Source organism: Erinaceus europaeus, chromosome 4 (assembly GCF_950295315.1).
Source record: "Erinaceus europaeus chromosome 4, mEriEur2.1, whole genome shotgun sequence".
Lineage (NCBI taxonomy): Eukaryota > Metazoa > Chordata > Mammalia > Eulipotyphla > Erinaceidae > Erinaceus > Erinaceus europaeus.
Genome location: NC_080165.1, coordinates 52,244,725 through 52,266,034, shown reverse-complemented (window position 1 = coordinate 52,266,034; position 21,310 = coordinate 52,244,725). Strand labels below are relative to the sequence as shown.

Below are 21,310 nucleotides of genomic sequence, written 5' to 3'. Positions count from 1 at the left end.
GATTAAGAGAAAAATCTGATTCTACCATTGGCAATGATATGGATGACCTGGAATGCTCACGTATTACTGATATGATATAGATTTGTGAACAACTTTGGAGTATAGTTTGTCAGTCTCCTAGGATGGTAGGCATACAACCTATCATCAATTTCTGAGTACTTATCCAAGGAGAAAAGAAAGAATATGTACATACAAAGACTTTTGTAAAAAAAAAAAAGTCATTAGAACTTTATCTCAAACTGAGCAAAACCGAAGTGTATATCAACAGCTGAATGAATAAGCATACTGTGGTTATTCCATACAAATAATATTACTTAGCAACAATGGAAGAGAATGAGCTACTGATGTAGGCTATGATAGTCATGAAAACCAAAATATGCTAAGTAAAATAAATAAGAAAAAAAGCATATATGCTATATGCTTATATAAATTCTAGGACTTGGCAGCTAATGTATAAAGGCAGAAAAGAGTCCAACAGTTTCCTGGGAATGGGATGAAATAGGTTAGGTCAGAAAGTTGGACTATAAATGAGGAAACATTTAAGAATTATTTATATATTCATAGTATAGTTATGATGATGGTTTCTTAAAATTTTAAAAAAATTATCTCTATTTATTAGATAGAGACAACCAGAAATCAAGAGGGAAGTGGCTGATAGAGAATGAGAGAGACAGAAAGACACCTGAAGCCCTGCTTCTCCTCTCATGAAGCTTTCCCCCTGCAGGTGGGAAGCAGGGGCTTAAACCCCGGTAATGTGTGTGCTCAACCAGGTGCGCCACTACCTGGCCCCATGATGATGATTTTATAGGTGTAGATGTACACAATTTTTTATGTTTACAATAGGTAGATGTATGAAGAATCCATGTAAGTTTTGCTACTATAAATAGCCTGTCACTTGCTAATTATACTTCGGTAAAGTTGTTTAAAAGGAATTCCAAGTTAACATGTATGAATGAGAGGTTTGTAAGTTTATGGCAAGTGACGTGACAGCACAAAATTATACAGGGAAACAGCCAGATCTACATCTACACATGCTCTTCAATAAAACTGTAGAGACTAGGGACAGTGGTCCTGAAATTTTAAGTTATATTCTTTATCCTCTATTTCCCCTCTGTGTGATGTATAATATACCTGAAATTCTGTAGAAGAGTGTTTTGACTTTATTTTCATTTCAACTGGTCTTATGTGAAATCCAATGCCATGGATGCTCAAGATTTTTAGACAGAATTGTGGGGTAAAGAGTGGAGAAAAGACAGGGATAAGATGCTAACCTATCACCCTCCAGGTGAGAAGTGCCACTTAACTTCTCAGCTTCTGGAAGCTCAATTTTGTAATGAGCTGTCACTGTGTTTACTGCAACTAAAGAAGGTGTGAAAAAGTCTGGAAAACATTACCCTGTCAACTATGTTGTTGTCTTTGATGAAGCTGTCTGTGACACAATCCCAGATAAAATTGAAAAATCAACCAGTGGCCTGTTAAAATGGTTTAGGTCCTTTCTATCCCTTCATTCTGCAGACTGATTTTGACTAACAATATGGCAATCGTTTTATCGGATCCTTGAAGATAGTCTCATGATGAGAACATCCTGATGTTGATATTTTTATACTGTTCAGTCAAAATTACACATGGCTGGTTCAAATGCAGTTTAACAAGAGAACAGAGTGAAGCTTGAGTAGTTTCTGGGTAACATTACTGCTTGTGCAGGTACATGTCATGATCTAAGTTCTAGGAGTCATTAAAAGTATCCTATATGTCTGACTATCAGCTGTTACAATATTAGATGGGGGGCTGGGCGGTAGCTCATCTGGTTGAGTTGCACATACTACTAAAATATTTGACTGGATGTAATTAAATGAAGAAGCAGGAATTTTGTCTGCCTGCTGACTTACAAGGTTTGCTAAGTTGTGTTTTATCTTAAATAAAGGTTGCAATGTTTTCTGTTGTTTAAAAAAAAAGTATCCTTGGGGTCGGGGTCAGCAAAATAGCTTACTTGGATAGCGCACTGCTTTGCTATCTGTGCAGCTCAGGTTTGGTCCTATCCCTACTACATTGAAGGGAGCTTCAGTTTTGTGGTTTCTTTGTCCCTCTTCTCTCTACCTTTCTGCTTCTTTATTGGCATGCTTTTGTAAAACAATCTCATGGTGTCATGTTTAATTTTATTAGTTAAGAATAGTAAATACAGTACTGAAGAGATATATTTGGCAGAGTATAGGACTTCCAAGCATGAGGTCCCAGATTTGACTCCTGCCATTTCATATGCTAGAGCTGTGTGGTTCTCTGGTTCACTCTCCCATTACATAAATAAATCTTAATACATACACACACACACACACACACACACACACACACACACACACCTGGCAAGTAGGTCAGAAAGATCTGAGTCAGCTATTTCAATAAACTTCCCAGATGAGGAGCCAAATTATAATTAGGTTAATTGGCACCCACAGAATCAGAAAAAGGATGTTAGGCTGAGGGTATGGATTGATCTGGCAATGATCATGTTCAGTAAAGAAGCAATTACAGGAGACAGAACTCCTACCTTCTGCACTCCAAAAAAGAATTTTGATCCATACTCCCAAAGGGGGAGAAAAGCTAGGGGAAGATGACTGGAGAGCTCTGAATTCCAATTCTGTCAGGACCCAGAGAAAGAAGAGGAAAAATGGAAAGAAGTAGTAGTAGGTATAGGTGTGACTTAAAATGGAAGAGAAAGCAGAACCATAGGAAAAAATGGGGGAAATATATATACAGATATTCATAGAAATAATAGTCAACCCATATATGTGACCTTGGGAGAACCACTGTGGTTTCCAATGGAGAGAAGCGGGGATGCAGAACTTTGGTGGTGCTAATGGTGTGGAACTGTACTGTAATTTCGAAACTTTTGTAAATCACTTATAAAAAAGGCTGTTACTTGGCCTTAGAATACTACTGTCAATTGTTTGAAACATCTTTTGGCAGCTGACAAATTCCCTTTATTATTTTTTTTTTGTCCCATGATTGTAAAAAGGAGAAAAGTTTTGAGTGGCCCCTTTGGTGAAAGGCCTTGTGGAGCCTCAGGACTGCATCCGCTGGATGGGCTTGATCCCCAGGATCTCAAAGCCCTTGGCTATGCTAGCCGCAGCACAGCAGCAACTGCCACATGTTCACTTTCATCACCTTCCCTGTCTGCCGGTCCTTCTCCACACAGAAGCAGCTGTTGTAGAACTCTGTGAAGATGGTGAGCAGCTCGTAGATGTAGTCGCAGAGTGTGTACAGGAAAGAGATCGTCCAGGATCTTCTGCGAGATCTCGTGGAAGTGCAGGATGCAGCAGCCCAGCTTCCACTCCTTCTCATGGTCCAGGATGATGCTGGTCGCCCGGTCAGCTTTGTGGAGCATCTCCTTCTCGATGTTGGCCAGGTAAGCAATAGACCTGATTCTAGTGAATGCGCACAATTGAGTAGGACAGCCCTCTGTCGCCTAGCATTTTGTGAAAGGAGAAGATGTATAGTCATTTAGCTGGTTGTGGGAAAGGTCTGTGTACTTGATGCAACCATACTCAACTGACATCTGAGCAGCAGCCAACTCCTCTGTGGTCAAGACTTTGTCTCTTTCTTTCTCTTTCATTTTGTCCATGGATCATTTCAATTCTTCTTCCAACAGGTATATGAAGCACACTGTTTCACCTGAACGTGTTTTAAACTTCTTGTCTTCCCCCAGCACCATGCCAAATCCAGCATGAGACACTCAAGTGACATGGTACTGAAGATGGTCTGGAAGTGCACAGATTGTCAGCTGTCCACCACATAGATTATTATGTCCACCTTTTCCTCAAACAGTCTCTGCTTAATCTCTGCCAGGTCTGAGGTATCACAGGTGTAGCCTTTGTCTGACTTCAGGTGGTTAAGGACATGGCACTGCTGGGCATGAAGATGATCTTCTTTTTAAATATTTATTTATTTATTCCCTTTTGTTGCCCTTGTTGTTTTATTGTTGTAGTTATTATTGTTGTTGATGCCATCATTGTTGGATAGGACAGAGAGAAATGGAAAGAGGAGGGGAGACAGAGAGGAGGAGAGAAAGATAGACACATGCAGACCTCCTTCACCACCTGTGAAGTGATTCCCCTGCAGGTGGGGAGCTGGGGGCTCGAACTGGGATCATCAGGCCGGTCCTTGTGCTTTGCATCACATGCGCTTAACCTGCTGTGCTACCGCCCGACTCCCAATGATCTTCTTACCATCATCCACCTGCACAGATTCTTCCTCGTCAAACTCCTTTATGACATTATCCAGATGACCCTGATAGAAAGACTCCCCCCTCTATATTAAGGAGATGTGTGCTGTAGATCTTATTAAACTCCTGGCAGGAGACATCACAAATAAGTTTCCACACTTGGATGATGTCTGGGTTTTATTCTGGAGAAGAACCACACACTGGTAAGCTCGATTCTTGAAGTTCTCCTCACTATCAAACCTTTTCATGGAGAAAATACATAAGTATTCTTTTCATGTTCTTAGTTTAATTCTCTTCCAGAAAGAATTCCCACAGAATTCTTTCATCTTGAAGAATATTTTCATCTTGACTTACTTTTATTTTTACTGAGTGTAACTATCAGTTTCAAGAAACTTCCAAAGCTTCGTATTTTAAAATAAATGAGGCCTCTCTATGGGAAGAGAAAACCACAGAAGACATTGAGGAACCGCAGGGTCCCATGCTAAATCAAGGAAAAAGTCTGGTTGGAATGTGAAAGCCCGTCAACACTCAGGGGCCAATATCTGTGCTCCAGCTCCTGTTTACTTTCTGGACCAGTGTCTGTCTTTTTGACAGTGTAATTTCTGTAGTGCAGCTCTGCTTTGTGACCCTTAATCAGACACAGAAAACTTTCAGCAATTCCATCCAGGGGAGTTCAGTTTTACTTGATTTAAGTGAAAAAGTTAAATCTCCTTCCAGACATTCCTCTTTGCAGGTCCAATGATTCTTATGCCTGAAAGATACTTCACCTCCAAATACATTTCTTCTTTTCCAGACAAGCTCAGAGAGCCAGCATCTCCCAATAAAACTCTGGTCTGCATGAAATTTCTTTGTAGCAGTGCTTTATGCCTCCACAGTACTAGATAGATCTCAAAAAAGGAGAATTGGTTTGATTTTGTAACTGACATACTTTATGTGTCATGTAGTTTTGGAAGAAACTGTTTATACAAGGGCAGACGGTTCTGTGATGTGACACATTCATCTACTTCATAGAATTAATGGCAATGAGATAAGAAGAACTTGGGTGTCTTCTAGGTACTGAATTCCCATTTTTACTGAATTAGCATTCACATCTAGAATAGAGACCCTTAAGAGTATCTGAACATCAGAAACTCCCATAAAGTTTGCTGAAATTGTGCATTTCTGCTGAAATTATGCATTCCTGCACCTTATACCCCCAAAGTAAAACTCACTGCTAATGGAGTTCAGAAATCTTCCTTTTGAAAAAATTTTGATACCACAAGGGTGGGGCTTGGTGTCAGCCTTATGAATCTGTCACTCCTTTTTTTTTTAAATTTTAATTATTATCTTTATTTACTGGATAGAGATAGCCAGAAATCAAGAGGGAGGGAGTGATAGAGAGGGAGAGAGCTAGAGAGGCACCTGCAGTCCTGCTTCACCACTCGTAAAGCTTTGCCCCTGCAGGTGGAGACCAGGGGCTCGAACCCGGGTCCTTGTAATACATGCGCTCAACCAGGTACACCACCACCGGGCCCTGAATCTGTCAATCCTTGTGGCCATTTTCTTTCTTTCTTTCTTTCTTTCTTTCTTTCTTTCTTTCTTTCTTTCTTTCTTTCTTTCTTTCTTCCTTCCTTCCTTCCTTCCTTCCTTCCTTCCTTCCTTCCTCCCTCCTTCCCTTCCTTCCTTCCTTCCTTCCTTTCTTTCCCTCCAGGGTTATTGCTGGGGCTCAGTGCCTGCACCATGAATCCACTGTTACTGGAGGCCATTTTTTCCCCCTTTTGCTGCCCTTGTTTTTGTAGCCTTGTTGTGGTTATTATTGTTGTTGTTGATGTCATTCATTGTTGGATAGGACAGAGAGAAATGGAGAGAGGAGCGGAAGGCAGAGAGGGGGAGAGAAAGATAGACACCTGCAGACCTGCTTCACCACCTGCAAAGCGACTCTCCTGCAGGTGGGGAGCCAGGCGCTCAAACCAGGTTCCTTGCACTTTGCGACACGTAACCCGCTGTCAGCGTTTAGTGGAGAAGCAATTACAGAAGCCAGACCTTCTCCCTTCTGTACCCCACAATAATCGTGGGTCCATACTTCCAGAGGGATAAAGAATAGGAAAGTTATCAGGGGAGGGGATTGTATATAGAGCTCTGGAGGTGGGCATTGTGTGGAAATGTACCCCTCTTATCCTATAGTCTTGTCAATATTTCCATTTTATAAGCAAAAAAAAAAAAAAAGAGGTGAAGGAGGGAAGATAACACAATCTGATAACTACCCGGATTTGCAGTGAACTTGTATTTAAGGATGAAAAGGACAAAAATTTTCAAGTTCTGCCAGTGTAATCACAAAGCAACAGTTCTGTTTGACATCTTTATCTAAACTATAACAGACCATTTCCAACTCCAAGCCTCATGTATTAGTATAGAAAAGAGCAATACAATGGAACACTACTCACCTATTAAATATGGTGAATTCACCTTCTTCACCCCATCTTGGAGCTTGAAGGAATCATGTCAAGTGAGATAAGTTAGAAACAAAAAGGATAAATATGGGATGATCTCACTCATAGATAGAACTTAAAAAACAAGACCAGAGGGAAAAACACAAAACAGAACTTGGGACTGGAGTTGGTGTATTGCACCAAAGTAAGACTCTAGGGTGGGAGGAGGAGGGTTCAGGTCCTGGAACATGATGACAGAGGAGGACTTCATGGGGAGTTGAATTGTTATGTGGAAAACTGAAATGTTATGCATATACAGGCTATTGTATTTTACTGTTGACTGTAAGCCATTAATCCCCAAATAGAGAAATAAAGAAAAAAAGAAAGTAAACAGCAAGAATTTCAAAAGAAAAGTTATGTGACTTAGAATACTTTTTAAATGTGTCTTTTAATTTTTTTTCTTAGACAATCCCTTATGATGACCAGTGGTTTACTTAGAAAAGTTCGGTTATTAGTTCTCTAAAAGGAAGCAGTGCTAATTAGTAGACTGCTGATTTCTGTGGAAATAAATACCTTCACTACATCCTTATCAAGTTGCTTAGGTGAATTATCCAGGAAGTAATGGGCCTAATTAGTTCTGGGGACATGGAACAAACTGCCTCCAATAGCAGTGATTCATAAAAAAAGGTAAAGAAAGTTGCAGTGTTGTTCACTTCTCTGTACCCTCAGATGACCCTACATGTGAGCTGGAGCTCTTCACTTCTACATGGATATTCATAGCTCCTTAGGGCTAGCCCTTACCTGATGAGCCTTTTATTTTTGCTTATGTTTTGATTGCAAGAGGCTGTCTTTTTTAAGGGTACCTAAGACTGTATGTAGTACAGGTTTCCTTCACAACATCTTTATTGTTGTTCCTAGAACTGAAAAGTTATAGCATGAGGGAGATTAGGAGTGCAAACAAGTCTAATCCAAATTATATTCCCAAAGGCTGGTTCTTTTATCAGGTCTTAACTAACACTCTGCTTCCCTTTTTCTTTTTCCTGTCTTTGCTATTCCTTTTTTTTAAGGTGTTTGTGCTGTATAACTCCAGCTTCTGTTGGAAGCATATTGAGGGCTTTAGTAAGTGTCAAATGCAGTTCTAAGCTATTCACATGCTTAATCATCACAACACCTTCTTGCAGCAGGTGTTATTTTCATTCTCATTTTGTAGACAAAAAAACTGAGGCATAGAAAAGTAAAATTGTGTGTTCAAGGTGTTAATATTATTGGCAGGACTGGGATTCACATCAGGTTTATAATTTTAATTATAATCCTGCTTTGAAAAGAGAAGTAGGACTATATCTTTAGAAGTCATTCTGTAAGGAACAGCATCTTGTGTGCCCTCCCAGGACCTTGGCTTTAGCATATAGCAATGACGGTAGGGACAGCTCCAGTCTCTGAAGGGATGCTGGGGGTATCCTGCCCTGCCACTTGAAAAAGACTGGTCCTGGAATGAGTGCAGCCTGCAATGTTCCTCAGACGTGACCATGAGCTGTAAGTTCAGACCAATAGGAATTTAGAGGTTACACAGGCTCTGGATATATATATATATATATACCCTGGAGCAGGTAGATTGAGGTAAACAACTAACCTTAGCCACATAATTTTTTTTTTTTTTACAAGAATGGGAGCTACTCACTGCCCTAATCTAACTTTCTAGCCCTTTTCTCTACTCTGACACCATTCTCTCAGACAATATTCTTATCTAACCACAGGCTAGCTACCAAACTCAAGCTAGGAACATGCCTAAAATGGTTTTCCTAGCTTTCTTCTACCCTAAAATCCCTAATCTCATCTGTTCTGATCCTACTTTTTGGTTCTTGCTCATTAACCATTTTGTCTCAACTTAGGTCATGCCACCTTCCAGACACCAAGTTACAGATGCTACCATGAGTCCATCCCTACTTCTCTGGGCAGATGACTCACCAATATGCCCTGGACCCTTGAATCTCCAGAGCTCTGGTCCACTAGGGAAAGATAGAAAGAGGCTAGGGATATGGCTTGACCTGTCATTGCCCATGATCAGTGGAGAAGCAGCTACAGAAGCCAAAACTCCTACCTCTTCTCCTCATAAACCACCTTGATCCATACTCCCAGTGGAGAAGTGACAGGATGAAGATAAGAGGGCTCTACACTCCAGCTCCATCAGCACCCAGAGAGAGAGAAGGAGAAGGAGAGGGACATGTGGAGGTAGCTACAATGCCATGGGTGGCTTGGAGAGGTAGAGAGGATTGAATCATGGACAGGTAGTTGTAGAGAAGATGGTGGTCCCATGTCTACAACTTTAGGGGAACTTGTGGATTGTAGTGGGGAGAGTGAAGATTCAGAACTCTGGTGATGGGAATGGTGTGGATTCAAACCTCTGTCAACATGTAATTCTGTACTTTAAAAATAAAAATAAATAAAATAAAAAATAAAGCACTACGACAAGGAATAATGTTCCTTTTTATTAGACAATGTTGATAATTTCCCAGTGTTTTGCCTTCTAATTAGCCTAGTATGAAGTTATGTGCGCATATATGTCATCATGGACCCCTTGGAATATACCTAAAATAGATTTGCTAGCTTTTTCCAAAATGGAGACCCCAAATGTCATCTGCTCTAGTCTTACCTTTAGGTTCCTGATTATTAAACAATTTATTATGATTTATATCGTAATGCTTTTTCAGTCACCAAGTTTCAGATGCTACCATGATGCCAACCTGGTATCTCTGGGCAGATGACTTCAACAGTGTACTCTAGAACCCCATTTCTCCAGAGCCCAATCCCACTAGGGAAAGATAGAAACAGGCTAGGAGTATAGATTAATCTGCCAACACTTATGTCCAGTGGATAAACAATTACAGAAGCCAGACTTTCCACCTTCTGCACCCCATAATGTCCAGGCTTCCAAAAGGATAAAGAATAGGAAAGCTTCCAATGGAGGGGACGGGATGCAGAACTCTGATGATGGGAATGGTGTGGAATTGTACTCCTCTTGTCCTACAGTCTTGTCGATCATTATTAAATCAACCAATAATAAAAAAAAAATCTAACCTCAAGTGGATCATCTAAAAGGACACCAAAAATCCAAGCATAAATAACTTTAAAGTAGGTTAGATATTTTTAAGATTATATATATTTTTTAAGTCTAGAATGCAAAAAAAATGATAACCAGCAAGTATTTGAAATAACATGTACCAAAGTTCATTGCAGGAACTCAAACAAACAAAATACTGGCTTATTTTGAGAATACTTTCTCCTTTTGTTATTGTTCTATTTTTGTCTCAGCTTAGTAAAAACTGACTGAATAGGTGTAAAAAGTCAGAAGAAATTATTTTACTTTACTAAAAATATACAGTACACAAATAACGTGAGTAATATTTGCATTAGTTTGCATTTGTAATTTGTAACATAACTGATACCTCTTAAGTGTGCAATTCTGTGACATACTTATATCAGCAGATACTCTCAGCTCTGAGTGTGAGGGGGTAAATTGTCATTACTTTATTTTAAAATATTTCAATGATGTAACAATATGATTTTTAAATATGCCCACAAATGTACTTTTATTACTTATACAGATATTTAAAGAAAGTGTTTGTCATTTTGTCTGAACTTATAGCCCTTTTTTTCCTAGAAATAAAATGGGACCCTCTTGTGGAATTGTACCCCTCTTACCCCACAATCTTGTTATTCATTATTAAATTACTAAAATAAAAAATGGGGCCCTCTTTAAATTAAGTGACTGTTTACGGCTTTCTTACTTGTATTGATGATTAATTTTCCATGTAATAATGACAAAAGATAACTGATTTGACTCATGAGGGAAACAGCCTTTTATCTGTCTAGTACAAGTTACTTTACACACATGTTCTTACTTTATTCTCAAGGCAATCCTATAACCATTTCATACATTTGCAAACAGATCCACAAGGGTCAGATAACTGGAACATGGCCAATTTACTGCTAAGCATAAGAGTGACGATATTAGCTGAGGTCTATTTGGTCCCATATTATACTACTTATCTCCCCTAGAAGACAACTAATAGTTAAAAATACATATAATTTCTTCTACTTAGTTTTCATAAAAACCTTTACGAAGCCTTTGTTAGATAAGATAGCTGATTATTTTTATTCTAATTGCTCTAGGCCAAGTTGATTTTCTTGGAATACAGGAATGGAAGTGTAATGGTTTAGAGGTGATTGAAAGACAGAAAGGAGACACCAGAAAAGTGATTAATCCATAAGTTAGTTGATTCACTACTGGATAATTTATTGAGAATAATATCTGTATTTTCCTGGGTACTGATTATATGAATCTTATTCTAGATTCTACCTAGATCTTAGAAGACTGCACATCCAGAAATTTCTAAACAGAAGAGAATTTTGTAGTTGGCACCAGTCTCTGCAGATGAAAAGACTCACCGAAGTAGAGTAAAATCTAGTAACTTTAAATCAATCATTTAACCTCAAATATCAGCTTCAGACAAACGAGAATAACATAAAATGTATGTTTTTAAATTGTTGCTCACCCTTGTCCACATTTTCTCAAGTACTTCTTTTCTCTGTTAAGCCAAGTAATGTTGTAACTCTGTATCTTGAAATGGAAATTTCCAGTACTTTAATCTGCTCAGTATTTTCTTCCTTTTCATAGCTTTGCCCAAAGAATACTCAGTGTTCCCAAGACAACATGTGCCATTGTAGAATTTTTGAACCTGAAAAGAGATGTCCATAGAGTTAAAATATCTAAACTCTAACGGAAGCTGACACTTTTCATCACTTAAGTTTTAAACTGTAGCCAAGCCATAGCTGGAAAGTCAAATTCAAAACCTCATGAATAGAATTCATCATTCACTCATTCGTGCACACATGAAATAAAATACAATTAGAACTTTCCAACATACATAAAAGGATGTCATCAAGGAACCCAAATCTAAAAGGGCAAACAAAAAATACAGTACTGAAAAATGTCACAAGTGCTTTGTTGTACTGATATTTGACCATTTGGAGACACAAAGGTGGGAGATGGTCAACTTTGGGATGAGTTTTCAGCAGTAGATAAATGTCAAGTGTTTCTAATTAGTATAGATAGAATGGTAAAAGTGAATTATTATACCTTGTCTAAAATCTGCAACTTTGGCCTTGTCATTGATGTAACTTATAGTTCTATTAATCTACTCCACTGTTTCTTTTTTTTTTTTTTTATTTTTTTTTTATTTTTTATTTTTTTTTATTTTTTCCCTTTTGTTGTCCTTGTTGTTTTTTTTATTATTGTTGTAGTTATTATTGTTGTTGTTGTTGGATAGGACAGAGAGAAATGGAGAGAGGAGGGGAAGACAGAGAGGAGGAGAGAAAGATAGACACCTGCAGACCTGCTTCACCGCCTGTGAAGCGACTCCCCTGCAGGTGGGGAGCCGGGGTTCGAACTGGGATCCTTATGCCGGTCCTTGTGCTTTGCGCCACTGTTTCATCCCCCTTAAAATAATCAAGTACGTTGCTGTATGATGATGATGTCACCAAACATGTCTGATTCTGCATTTCATTGGCAGTTTGAGAGTCATATACCTTTTTTTGTCCCCAGGAAATGAGGGAAAATTACTCTTTGACAATGTGGCTTTTCAGAATTTGGGGGAAAAATGATCAGACCCTAGCTGGTTAAACTGGACAGGTCAATTTTTTATTCTTTACTTCCCTCTTATAATCTTACAATTATAAAGTTCAATTCAGTTTGAAGATGGTGTGTGCGCGTGCGCGCGTGTGTGTGTGTGTGTGCGTATCTAGTACATAGATGAAATATATATTCCTATGAAAATACTGGATTTGAATTACATGGGGAACACAAAGCTGAAAATCTGAATCTTGTTAAAAAACAAACTATTTTTTATAAAGTGTGAAAATAATAAAAGTTAAATGAATGTTTTAAAATGTGGAACAGAAAAACAAGTATTAGCGGGGCTCTATTCGGGGAGTCCTGAGATTCCCAAACAGACATGATGGGCCTAGACCTCAAATAAATCCCTCTTTCCATTGATACCAGTCATCTCTATCAGGAACAACAAGTTCCTATGTGGGCCCCCCATAGGAACTTGCCCTCAACTTGGATCAACAATGGTGGAGAATGTTCTATACTCCAAAGGGAGGATGGACAACATACTCTATGCTACACCTGAGGAAGATGGGTCCTGATATTGGGGCAGCTTGGAATGTTCCTACTCATGACCACAGAATGTGAGCTCAGATCTATAGGGATGCAGAGGTCACATAGGCTCCTAAGCTGAATATGGGCCCCAGATCACATCAAATCGATGGGGTTTACAGTCAACAATATTTATGTACCTTTCCCATATTTGGAAGCTACTTTTTTCCCCTGATCCAGCTTTCTGGTCCTTCTGCCAGCCATGAGATCACCTCCCCAGACAATAATTAAGATCTACCTGCATATAAGAGTTCAAGCTCAGGCAAAACAAATAAACAAACAAAAAAACTACTAGTATAGCCACAGGCCCTTTGGAATATAACTAAAATATGCCTACTAGCTATCTATAAAATGGAGGGCCCCCCAACTCTTCATCTGCACTATTCCAGCCTTTAGGTCCATGATTGGTCAACAATTTGTTTGGCTTTGTATGTTAACTCTCTTTTCAACCACCAGGTTCCAGATGCTAGCATGATGCTGACAAGACTTCCTTGGACAGATGACCCCACCAATGTGTCCTGGAGCTTTGCTTTCCCAGAGCCCTTCCCCACTAGGGACAGAGAGAGGCAGGCTGGGAGTATGGATTGACCTGCCAACACCCATGTTCAGTGGGGAAGCAATTATAGAAGCCAGACCGTCCACCTTCTGCATCCCACAATGACCTTGGGTCCATACTCCCAGAGGGATAAAGAATAGGAAAGCTATCAGGGAGGGGATGGGATACAGAGTTCTGGTGGTGGGAATTGTATGGAGTTGTACCCCTCTTATCCTATGGTTTAGTCAATGTTTCCTTTTTATATATAAAAAATTAAAAAAAAAAATGAGTGTTGTTTCTAGCACATAGTAGAAGTTAAGCACACTGTGTAATGAACCTACCAGCTGTGCCTATAGGGAAGAGGAGTATTCCTAGAACAGCTTTTCAAACAGAGGATAATTGGGAGTTGGTCATCTTTCACTTTTACTAGGGTAGGCACAGCATCCTATAATTTTGGTTTGATAAACACAGTGTTTATCACTTTGGTTAAAAGGGGAAGAGGGAATTTTCCTCTGGGGCACTTGCAGTAGCACAGCAGGAGGATAAGAGCCCATGACTCATTTGCTCTGTCTATATTCATCCATGGTTATGCAAGTATCTTTGTCCCAGACAGGACAACCACCAGTGATAGCTACTGGTATTCACATATTTATCACGTATTCATGTGAATAGTTATTCACACATTGAGGCATTTTTTTTTAATTTAAGGAAATTAAAACCATTTGTATTTAGTTTAGTCTTTTGATGCTTAGTATGACTCTTAATGTACTCTTTGTACATTATTTATACATCAGATTTTCATTTTACTTAACTTATATGTTAAATATTAAGTGAGCAATTTCTGGTAAAATAACTTTTTTTTCTATTTTTTTTATTGGGGAATTAATGTTTTACATTCAACAGTAAGTACAATGGTTTGTACATGCATAACATTCCCCAGTTTTCCATATAACAATACAACCCCTACTAGGTCCTCTGAATCCTTCTTGGACCTGTTTTTCCCCACCCACCCACCCCAGAGTCTTTTACTTTGGTGCAATAAGCCAATTCCATTTCAGGTTCTACTTGTGTTTTCTTGTCTAATCTTGTTTTTCAACTTTGGCCTGAGAGTGAGATCATCCCATATTCATCTTTCTGTTTCTGACTTATTTCACTCAACATGATTTTTTCAAGGTCCATCCAAGATTGGCTGAAAATGGTGAAGTCATCATTTTTTACAACTGAGTAGTACTCTATTATGTATTTCATTGTGGTATATATACCACAACTTGCTCAGCCACTCATCTGTTGTTGGACACCTGGGTTGCTTCCAGGTTTTGGCTATTACAAATTGTGCTGCCAAGAACATGTGTGTACACAGATCTTTTTGGATGGATATGTTGTGGTCCTTAGGATATATCCCCAGGAGAGGAATTGCAGGGTCATAGGGTAGGTCCATTTCTAGCCTTCTGAGAGTTCTCCAGACTGTTCTCCACAGAGGTTGGACCAATTGACATTCCCACCAGCAGTGCAGGAGGGTTCCTTTGACCCCACACCCTCTCCAGCATTTGCTGCTGTTACCTTTTCTGATGTGTGACATTCTCACAGGAGTGAAGTGGTATCTCATTGTTGTCTTGATTTGCATTCTCTGACAATCAGAGACTTGGAGCATTTTTTCATGTGTATCTCGGCCTTTTGGATCTCATCTGTGGTGAATATTCTGTCCATGTCCTCCACCCATTTTTGGATGGGGTTATTTGTTGTCTTGTTTTTGAGTTTGGCAAGCTCTTTATATATGTTGGTTATTAAACTCTTATCTGATATATGGCATGTAAAGATCTTCTCCCATTCTGTGAGGGGTCTCTTGGTTTGGATAGTGGTTTCTTTTGCTGTGAAGAAGCTTTTTAATTTGATGTAGTCCCATAGGTTTATACTTGCCTTAGTCTTCTTTGTAATTGGATTTGTTTCATTGAAGATGTCTTTAAAATTTATGCGGAAAAGAGTTCTGCCAATATTTTCTTCTAAGTATCTGATACTTTGTGGTCTAACATCCAAGTCCTTGATCCACTTGGAATTTACTTTTGTATTTGGTGAAATAGAGTGATTCAGTTTCATTCTTCTGCATGTTTCAACCCATTGTTTCCAACACCATTTGTTGAAGAGACTCTGCTTTCCCCATTTAATAGTCTGAGCCCCTTTGTCAAAGATTAGATGTCCATAGGTGTGGGGGCTTACTTCTGGGCTCTCTATTATATTTCACTGGTCAGTGTGTCTATTCATGTTCCAATACCAAGCAGTTATGATGACAATGGCCCTATAATACAATTTGAGATCTGGGAGTGTGATGCCTCAGGTTCTCTTCTTTTTATCTCAAGATTGTTTTGGCAATTCTAGGTCTTTTCTGGTTCCAGATAAACATTTGTAGCATTTGTTCTATTCTCCTAAAAAATGTGCTTGGGATCTTCATAGGGATAGCATTAAATTTGTAGATGGCTCTGGGTAGTATATTCATTCTGATGATGTTAATTCTTCCAACCCATGAACATGGAATATCTTTCCACTTCTTTGTGTCTTTTTCAATTTCTTTGAGTAGTGACTCATAATTTTCAGTATACAAGTCTTTCACTTCTTTGGTTAGGTTTACTCCTAGATATTTTATTGTTTTTGTTGCTATAGTAAAAGGAATTGATTTCTGGATTTCAATTTCTTCTAGCTTAGTGTTTGCATAGAGGAAGGCCTATGACTTTTGAATGTTGATTTTGTAGCCTGACACCTTACTGTATTTCCTGATGATTTCCAGAAGCTTCTTCCTGGATTCCTTAGGTTTTTCTGTGTATACTAACATATCATCTGCAAATAGGGAGAGTTTGACTTCTTCTCTTCCAATCTGTATCCCTTGAATTCCTTGCTCCTGCCTGATTGCTATGGCAAGAACTTCCAACACTATGTTGAATAGTAATAGTAATAGTGATAGTGGGCAGCCCTGTCTAGTACCTGATCTGAGGGGAAATGCTTCCAGTTTTTCACCATTGAGTATGATGTTGGCTGTAGGTTTGCTATATGTCGACTCCACTATCTTCAGGAATTTTCCATCTATTCCCATTTTTTGTAGTGTTTTGATCATAAAGGGATGTTGTATTTTGTCAAAGGCTTTCTCTGCATCTATTGATATGACCATGTGGTTTTTGGTCTTGCTTTTGTTGATGTGGTGGATCACATTGATTGATTTACGTATATTAAACCAACCTTGCATGCCTGGGATAAACCCCACTTGGTCATGATGAACAATTTTTTTGATATACTGCTGTATCCGGTTGGCTAGAATTTTGTTCAATATTTTTGCATCTATGTTCATCAGAGATATTGGTCTGTAGTTTTCTTTTTTGGTTGTGTCCCTGTCTGCTTTTGGTATCAGGGTGATGTTGGCTTCATAGAAGCTGGCAGGGAGTATTCCAGTGTCTTCAATCTTCTGGAAGACTTTTAAAAGTAGAGGTATTAGTTCTTCTTTGAAAGTTTTGTAGAATTCATTTGTAAAACCATCTGGTCCAGGACTTTTATTTTTGGGAAGATTTTTGATAACTGTTTCAATTTCATTAGCTGTGATGGGCCTGTTCATGTTATCCACTTCCTCTTTACTTAGTTTTGGAAGTTGGTAGGTATCTAGGAAATCATTCATTTCTTCCAGGTTCTCTAGCTTGGTGGCATATAGTTGTTCATAGAAGCCTCTCATGATATGTTAAATTTCTGCAGTGTCTGTTGTGATTTCTCCTCTTTCATTTACTATCCGATTTATTTGGGTCTTCTCCCTTTTTTGTTTTGTGAGTCTGGCTAAAGGTTTGTCGATTTTGTTTACTCTTTCAAAGAACCAACATTTACTTTCATTGATCTTTTGTATGGTTTTCCTATTCTCAATGTTATTTATTTCTGCCCTAACTTTAGTGATTTCTATCCTTCTGGTTTCTTTAGGGTTTCTTTGTTCTTCTTCTTCTTCTTCTTCTTCTTCTTCTTCTTCTTCTTCTTCTTCTTCTTCTTCTTCTTCTTCTTCTTCTTCTTCTTCTTCTAGGACTTTAAGATGTGCAATCAGGCTGTTTATTTGTGCTTCTTCTTGTTTCCTAATGTGTGCTTGTATAGCAATGAACTTCCCTCTCAGTACTGCCTTAGCTGTGTCCCAAATATTTTGATAGCTTGTGTCTTCATTTTCATTGAACTCTCGAAACATTTTGATTTCTTCCTTGATTTCCTCTTTGACCCAGAGGTTGTTAAGAAGTGTACTGTTGAGCTTCCATATTTTGGGACTATTACTAATCTTTTGTTGATTGTTAAGTGTTAGTTTAATTCCAGTGTGGTTTGAGAAGAGGCTTGGGATGGTTTCAATGCTCTTGAATTTGCTGATGCTGTCTTTGGGGCCTAACATATGGTCTATCCTTGAGAATGACCCATGTGTACTTGAGTAAAATATGTATTCCAGTTTCTTGGGTAATGACTCTGAAAATGTCCAAGAATTCTAGTTTATCTATCTCTTCATTTAGCTCCCTTATGTCTTTATTGATTTTCTGCCTGGATGATCTGTCAAGTTGAGAGAGCAGGGTGTTGAAGTCCCCTACTATGACTGTGTTGCTATTAATATATTGTTGTAGCTCTTTCAGTAGACGTTTGATGTATTTAGATGGCTTTTCATTGGGTGCATAGATGTTAATGATTGTTAAGTCCTCTTGATTGACTGATCCTCTGAGCATTAGGTAATGTCCGTTCCTATCTTTTTAAATCTTATTTATTTTAAAGTCTATCATGTCAGATATGAGAATAGCTGTTCCTGCCCTTTTTTGTGGGCCATTGGCTTGTATGATAGTTTTCCATCCTTTCACTTTAAGTCTGTGTTTGTCTTGTTGAGTTAGGTAGGTTTCCTGTAGACAGCATATTGTTGGGTTGTATTTTCTGATGCATCTTCCTACTCTGTGTCTTTTAATAGGTGAATTCAGGCCACTGACATTTATTGATATCAAATATTGAAAATATTTTAATACCATTCTTGTAGAGTTTTAGAGTGTTCTGATATATGTCCTATTTATGATGGTCTGACTGTTTATAGAAGACCTTTCAGAACTTCTTTCAGGGCAGGTTTGGTGATAGTTGATTCCTTAAACTGTTGCTTTTCTGAGAAAGTTTTGATGCCTCCATCTTTTCTGAATGACAGTCTAGCAGGATATAGTATTCTTGGTTGAAAGCCTTTCTCATTGAGCACTCGATAGATATCTTGCAATTCTCTTCTGGCCTGTAGTGTTTGTGTGGAGAAGTCTGCTGCTAATCTTGTGGGTTTTCCTTTGTAGGTGACTCTTTGTTTTTCTCTTACAGCCTTCAGGACCCTTTCTTTGTCCTTATTCCTTTCCATTCTAAATATAATGTGTCTTGGTGTCTTTAAGTCTGGGTTAATTTTGCTTGGGACCCTCTGGGCTTCTTGAATCTTTATGTCTTTGATGTTGTCTAGACTAGAGTTTTCAGCTATTATGGCCTAAAGAATGCTTTCTTCCTCTCTTTCTTCCTCTGGTAAGCCAATGATGCATATATTGTTTCTTTTGAAGTCATCCCATAGGTCTCTGTTGTTGTTTTCAGCATCTCTTAATCTCTTTTTGAGATCTCTTACTTCTTTTTTAGTTGTCTCTAATTCGTCCTCGATCTTGCTAATTCAGTCTTCAGCCTCATTGATTCTATTCTCTCTGCCCTCTACTGTTTTCTGGAGTTCATCTATTTTGTTTCTCTGTTCTGATACTGTCTTAGCTTGTTCAACTAGTTGTGTTCTTAGCTCAGCTATTTCAGCTTTCAGCTCTCTAATAACCTTGAGATAGTTAGTGTTTTCTTCCAGAGTCTCATTTTTTGTTCCTGTATTTCTGACTACAGTTCTTTCAAACTCTTTACTCACTCCTGCGATTATTTCCTATGATTATTGGATGTTGACCTTGTTATTTTGTGCTTCACCCTTTGGGGGGCTTTTAGCTGGATTGTTTTCCTGGTTAGTTTCTCCAATATTTCTTCTTGTTGGTTTACCCACTTTATATATTATGTTATGAGTTTCTTCTCTTAGTACTTTTCAAATTACTGATCACTATTTCCTGGATTGACTTGTGTCTAAGTAAGGTAATCAAAGGGTTCATATGATGGAAGTTAACAGTTGTTTCAGTAGTCTTTTAATCCCCGAGTTGGATCGCAGGCCTGAGGGCTTCTAAACTATAAGTAGGCTTCTTATCTTAATCACTGACTCCTTACCAAGAGATAAGGCAGGGTGTGGCAGAGATAGTCCAGTGGCTATGCAAAGAGACATTCACAGCCCCACAGGTATGCCACTGAAGTATAGGTCTTCTCCTGAGTTTCCTGGTTAGATCTCTGTCCCCCAGTGGCCCTCCCTGCCACTGCTCCAGATTCTGAGGGCAGTAGCAATGGAGACTCAGAGTTGCACTTGGTGAGTCTCCGGGGAGTCCTCTCCTCCCTTCAGCTGTCTCCTTGTTGGTGGAACAGACTGGAGGTGGTGTCTCAACTGATCAACTGCTGGACTGTTACCAGCCACTTAGTCTCTCCCTAGGCTCCTCTCTGTCACCAGCCATGTGTGTTTGCACTCACCAGTGATTTGGTGGGTTCCTATAGTTGTTCTAGTCCTGTCTTGTTTCAGTCCCAGGTGGTCTCCTTTGGTATTCCTAGTTGATCCAGGAGAGATGAGGAGAGGAGAGAAAGAGATCTGCTGCTGCTCGTAGCCCTGCCTCCAGAAGTGAGGCATTTTAAAAAAATTATTTATAAAAGGGAAACACTGAGAATAACCATAAATAAGAGGGATACAACTCCACACAGTTCCCACCACCAGAACTCAGTATCCCATCCCTCCCCTCCCCTGGTAGCTTTCCTATTCTTTATCCCTCTGGGAGTATGGACCCAGGGTCACTAAGGGGTCGAAGGTCTGGCTTCTGTAATTGCTTCCCTGCTGAACATGGGCATTGACAGGTCAATCCATACTCCTAGCCTGTCTCTCTTTCCCTAGTGGTGTGGGGGTCTGGGGAAGTGGGGTTCCAGGACACATCGGTGGGGTCGGAGCTCTGATCTACAGGGATGAGGAGGTCACATAGGCTCCTAAGTTGAATATGGGCCCCAGATCAGATAAAATCGATGGAGGTTACAGTCAGTAATATCTATACATGTTGTTTTTGACGGGTTATGTTGTTTTCGCTGGGCTGGCTTCACGGGCGGGTAACAGACGACCAGGGACTCATGGTTGAGCTGTAGGCAGTATCTCTTTATTCATGCAGGACGCAGCACAATCTAAACTAAGCTAAACTCAAGGTAAAGTACTCTAAAACTCACAATGCTGTCTTTATATATACTTGCCAAGTAAGGTGGAAACAGGATGTGACATAGAGAGGGTGGAGAGAAAAGTGACTGGTGAAAATCAGAGTGTGACAAAGAGGGGGCAGATTAGGCGAGAATCCTATCACTGAACCACAAATGCCCTGGAGGGAGGGTGGAACTTGTTAACAGTGGATATGTAAATAGAATGAAGTGGTTATGTAAATAGAATAGTGTTAAGCAGGGGGGATTTAAACCAAATGAAACAGAAGGGGTCTCATGCATACCAACATATACACCTTTCCCATATTTGGGAGCTATTCTTTCCCCTGATACAGCTTTCTGGTCCTTTTTCTAGCCATGACATCATCAATAACTTGGATTCACCTGCATATCAGATGTCAGGTTCAGAAACAAAAATAGAACCAAAAAAAAAAAAAAAACAACCCTAGTATAACCATGGGTCCTTTGGAATATAACTAAAATAGTACTACTACTTATCTACAAAACAGAGACCCCTCAACTCTTCATTTGAACTATTCCAGCCTTTAGATACATGATTAGTCAACAATTTGTTTGGCTTTATAGGTTAACCCTTTTTTCAGCCACCAGGTTCTAGATGCTAACAT

General features: G+C 39.1%; 1 protein-coding gene and 1 pseudogene across 1 annotated transcript in view; both read right to left on the bottom strand.

Moving 5' to 3' along the window:
- Positions 1 to 21,310, bottom strand: part of NEDD9 (neural precursor cell expressed, developmentally down-regulated 9) — a 230,497-nt gene that overhangs the window by 123,215 nt on the left and 85,972 nt on the right. The window contains exon 2 of the mRNA XM_060189366.1: positions 11,178 to 11,360. Within this exon, the coding sequence (XP_060045349.1) occupies positions 11,178 to 11,189 (12 nt within the window). The 5' untranslated portion in view covers positions 11,190 to 11,360. The remainder of the gene's footprint in view (positions 1 to 11,177; positions 11,361 to 21,310) is intronic.
- LOC103128447 (arginine--tRNA ligase, cytoplasmic-like) lies at positions 3,057 to 4,464 on the bottom strand (annotated as a pseudogene).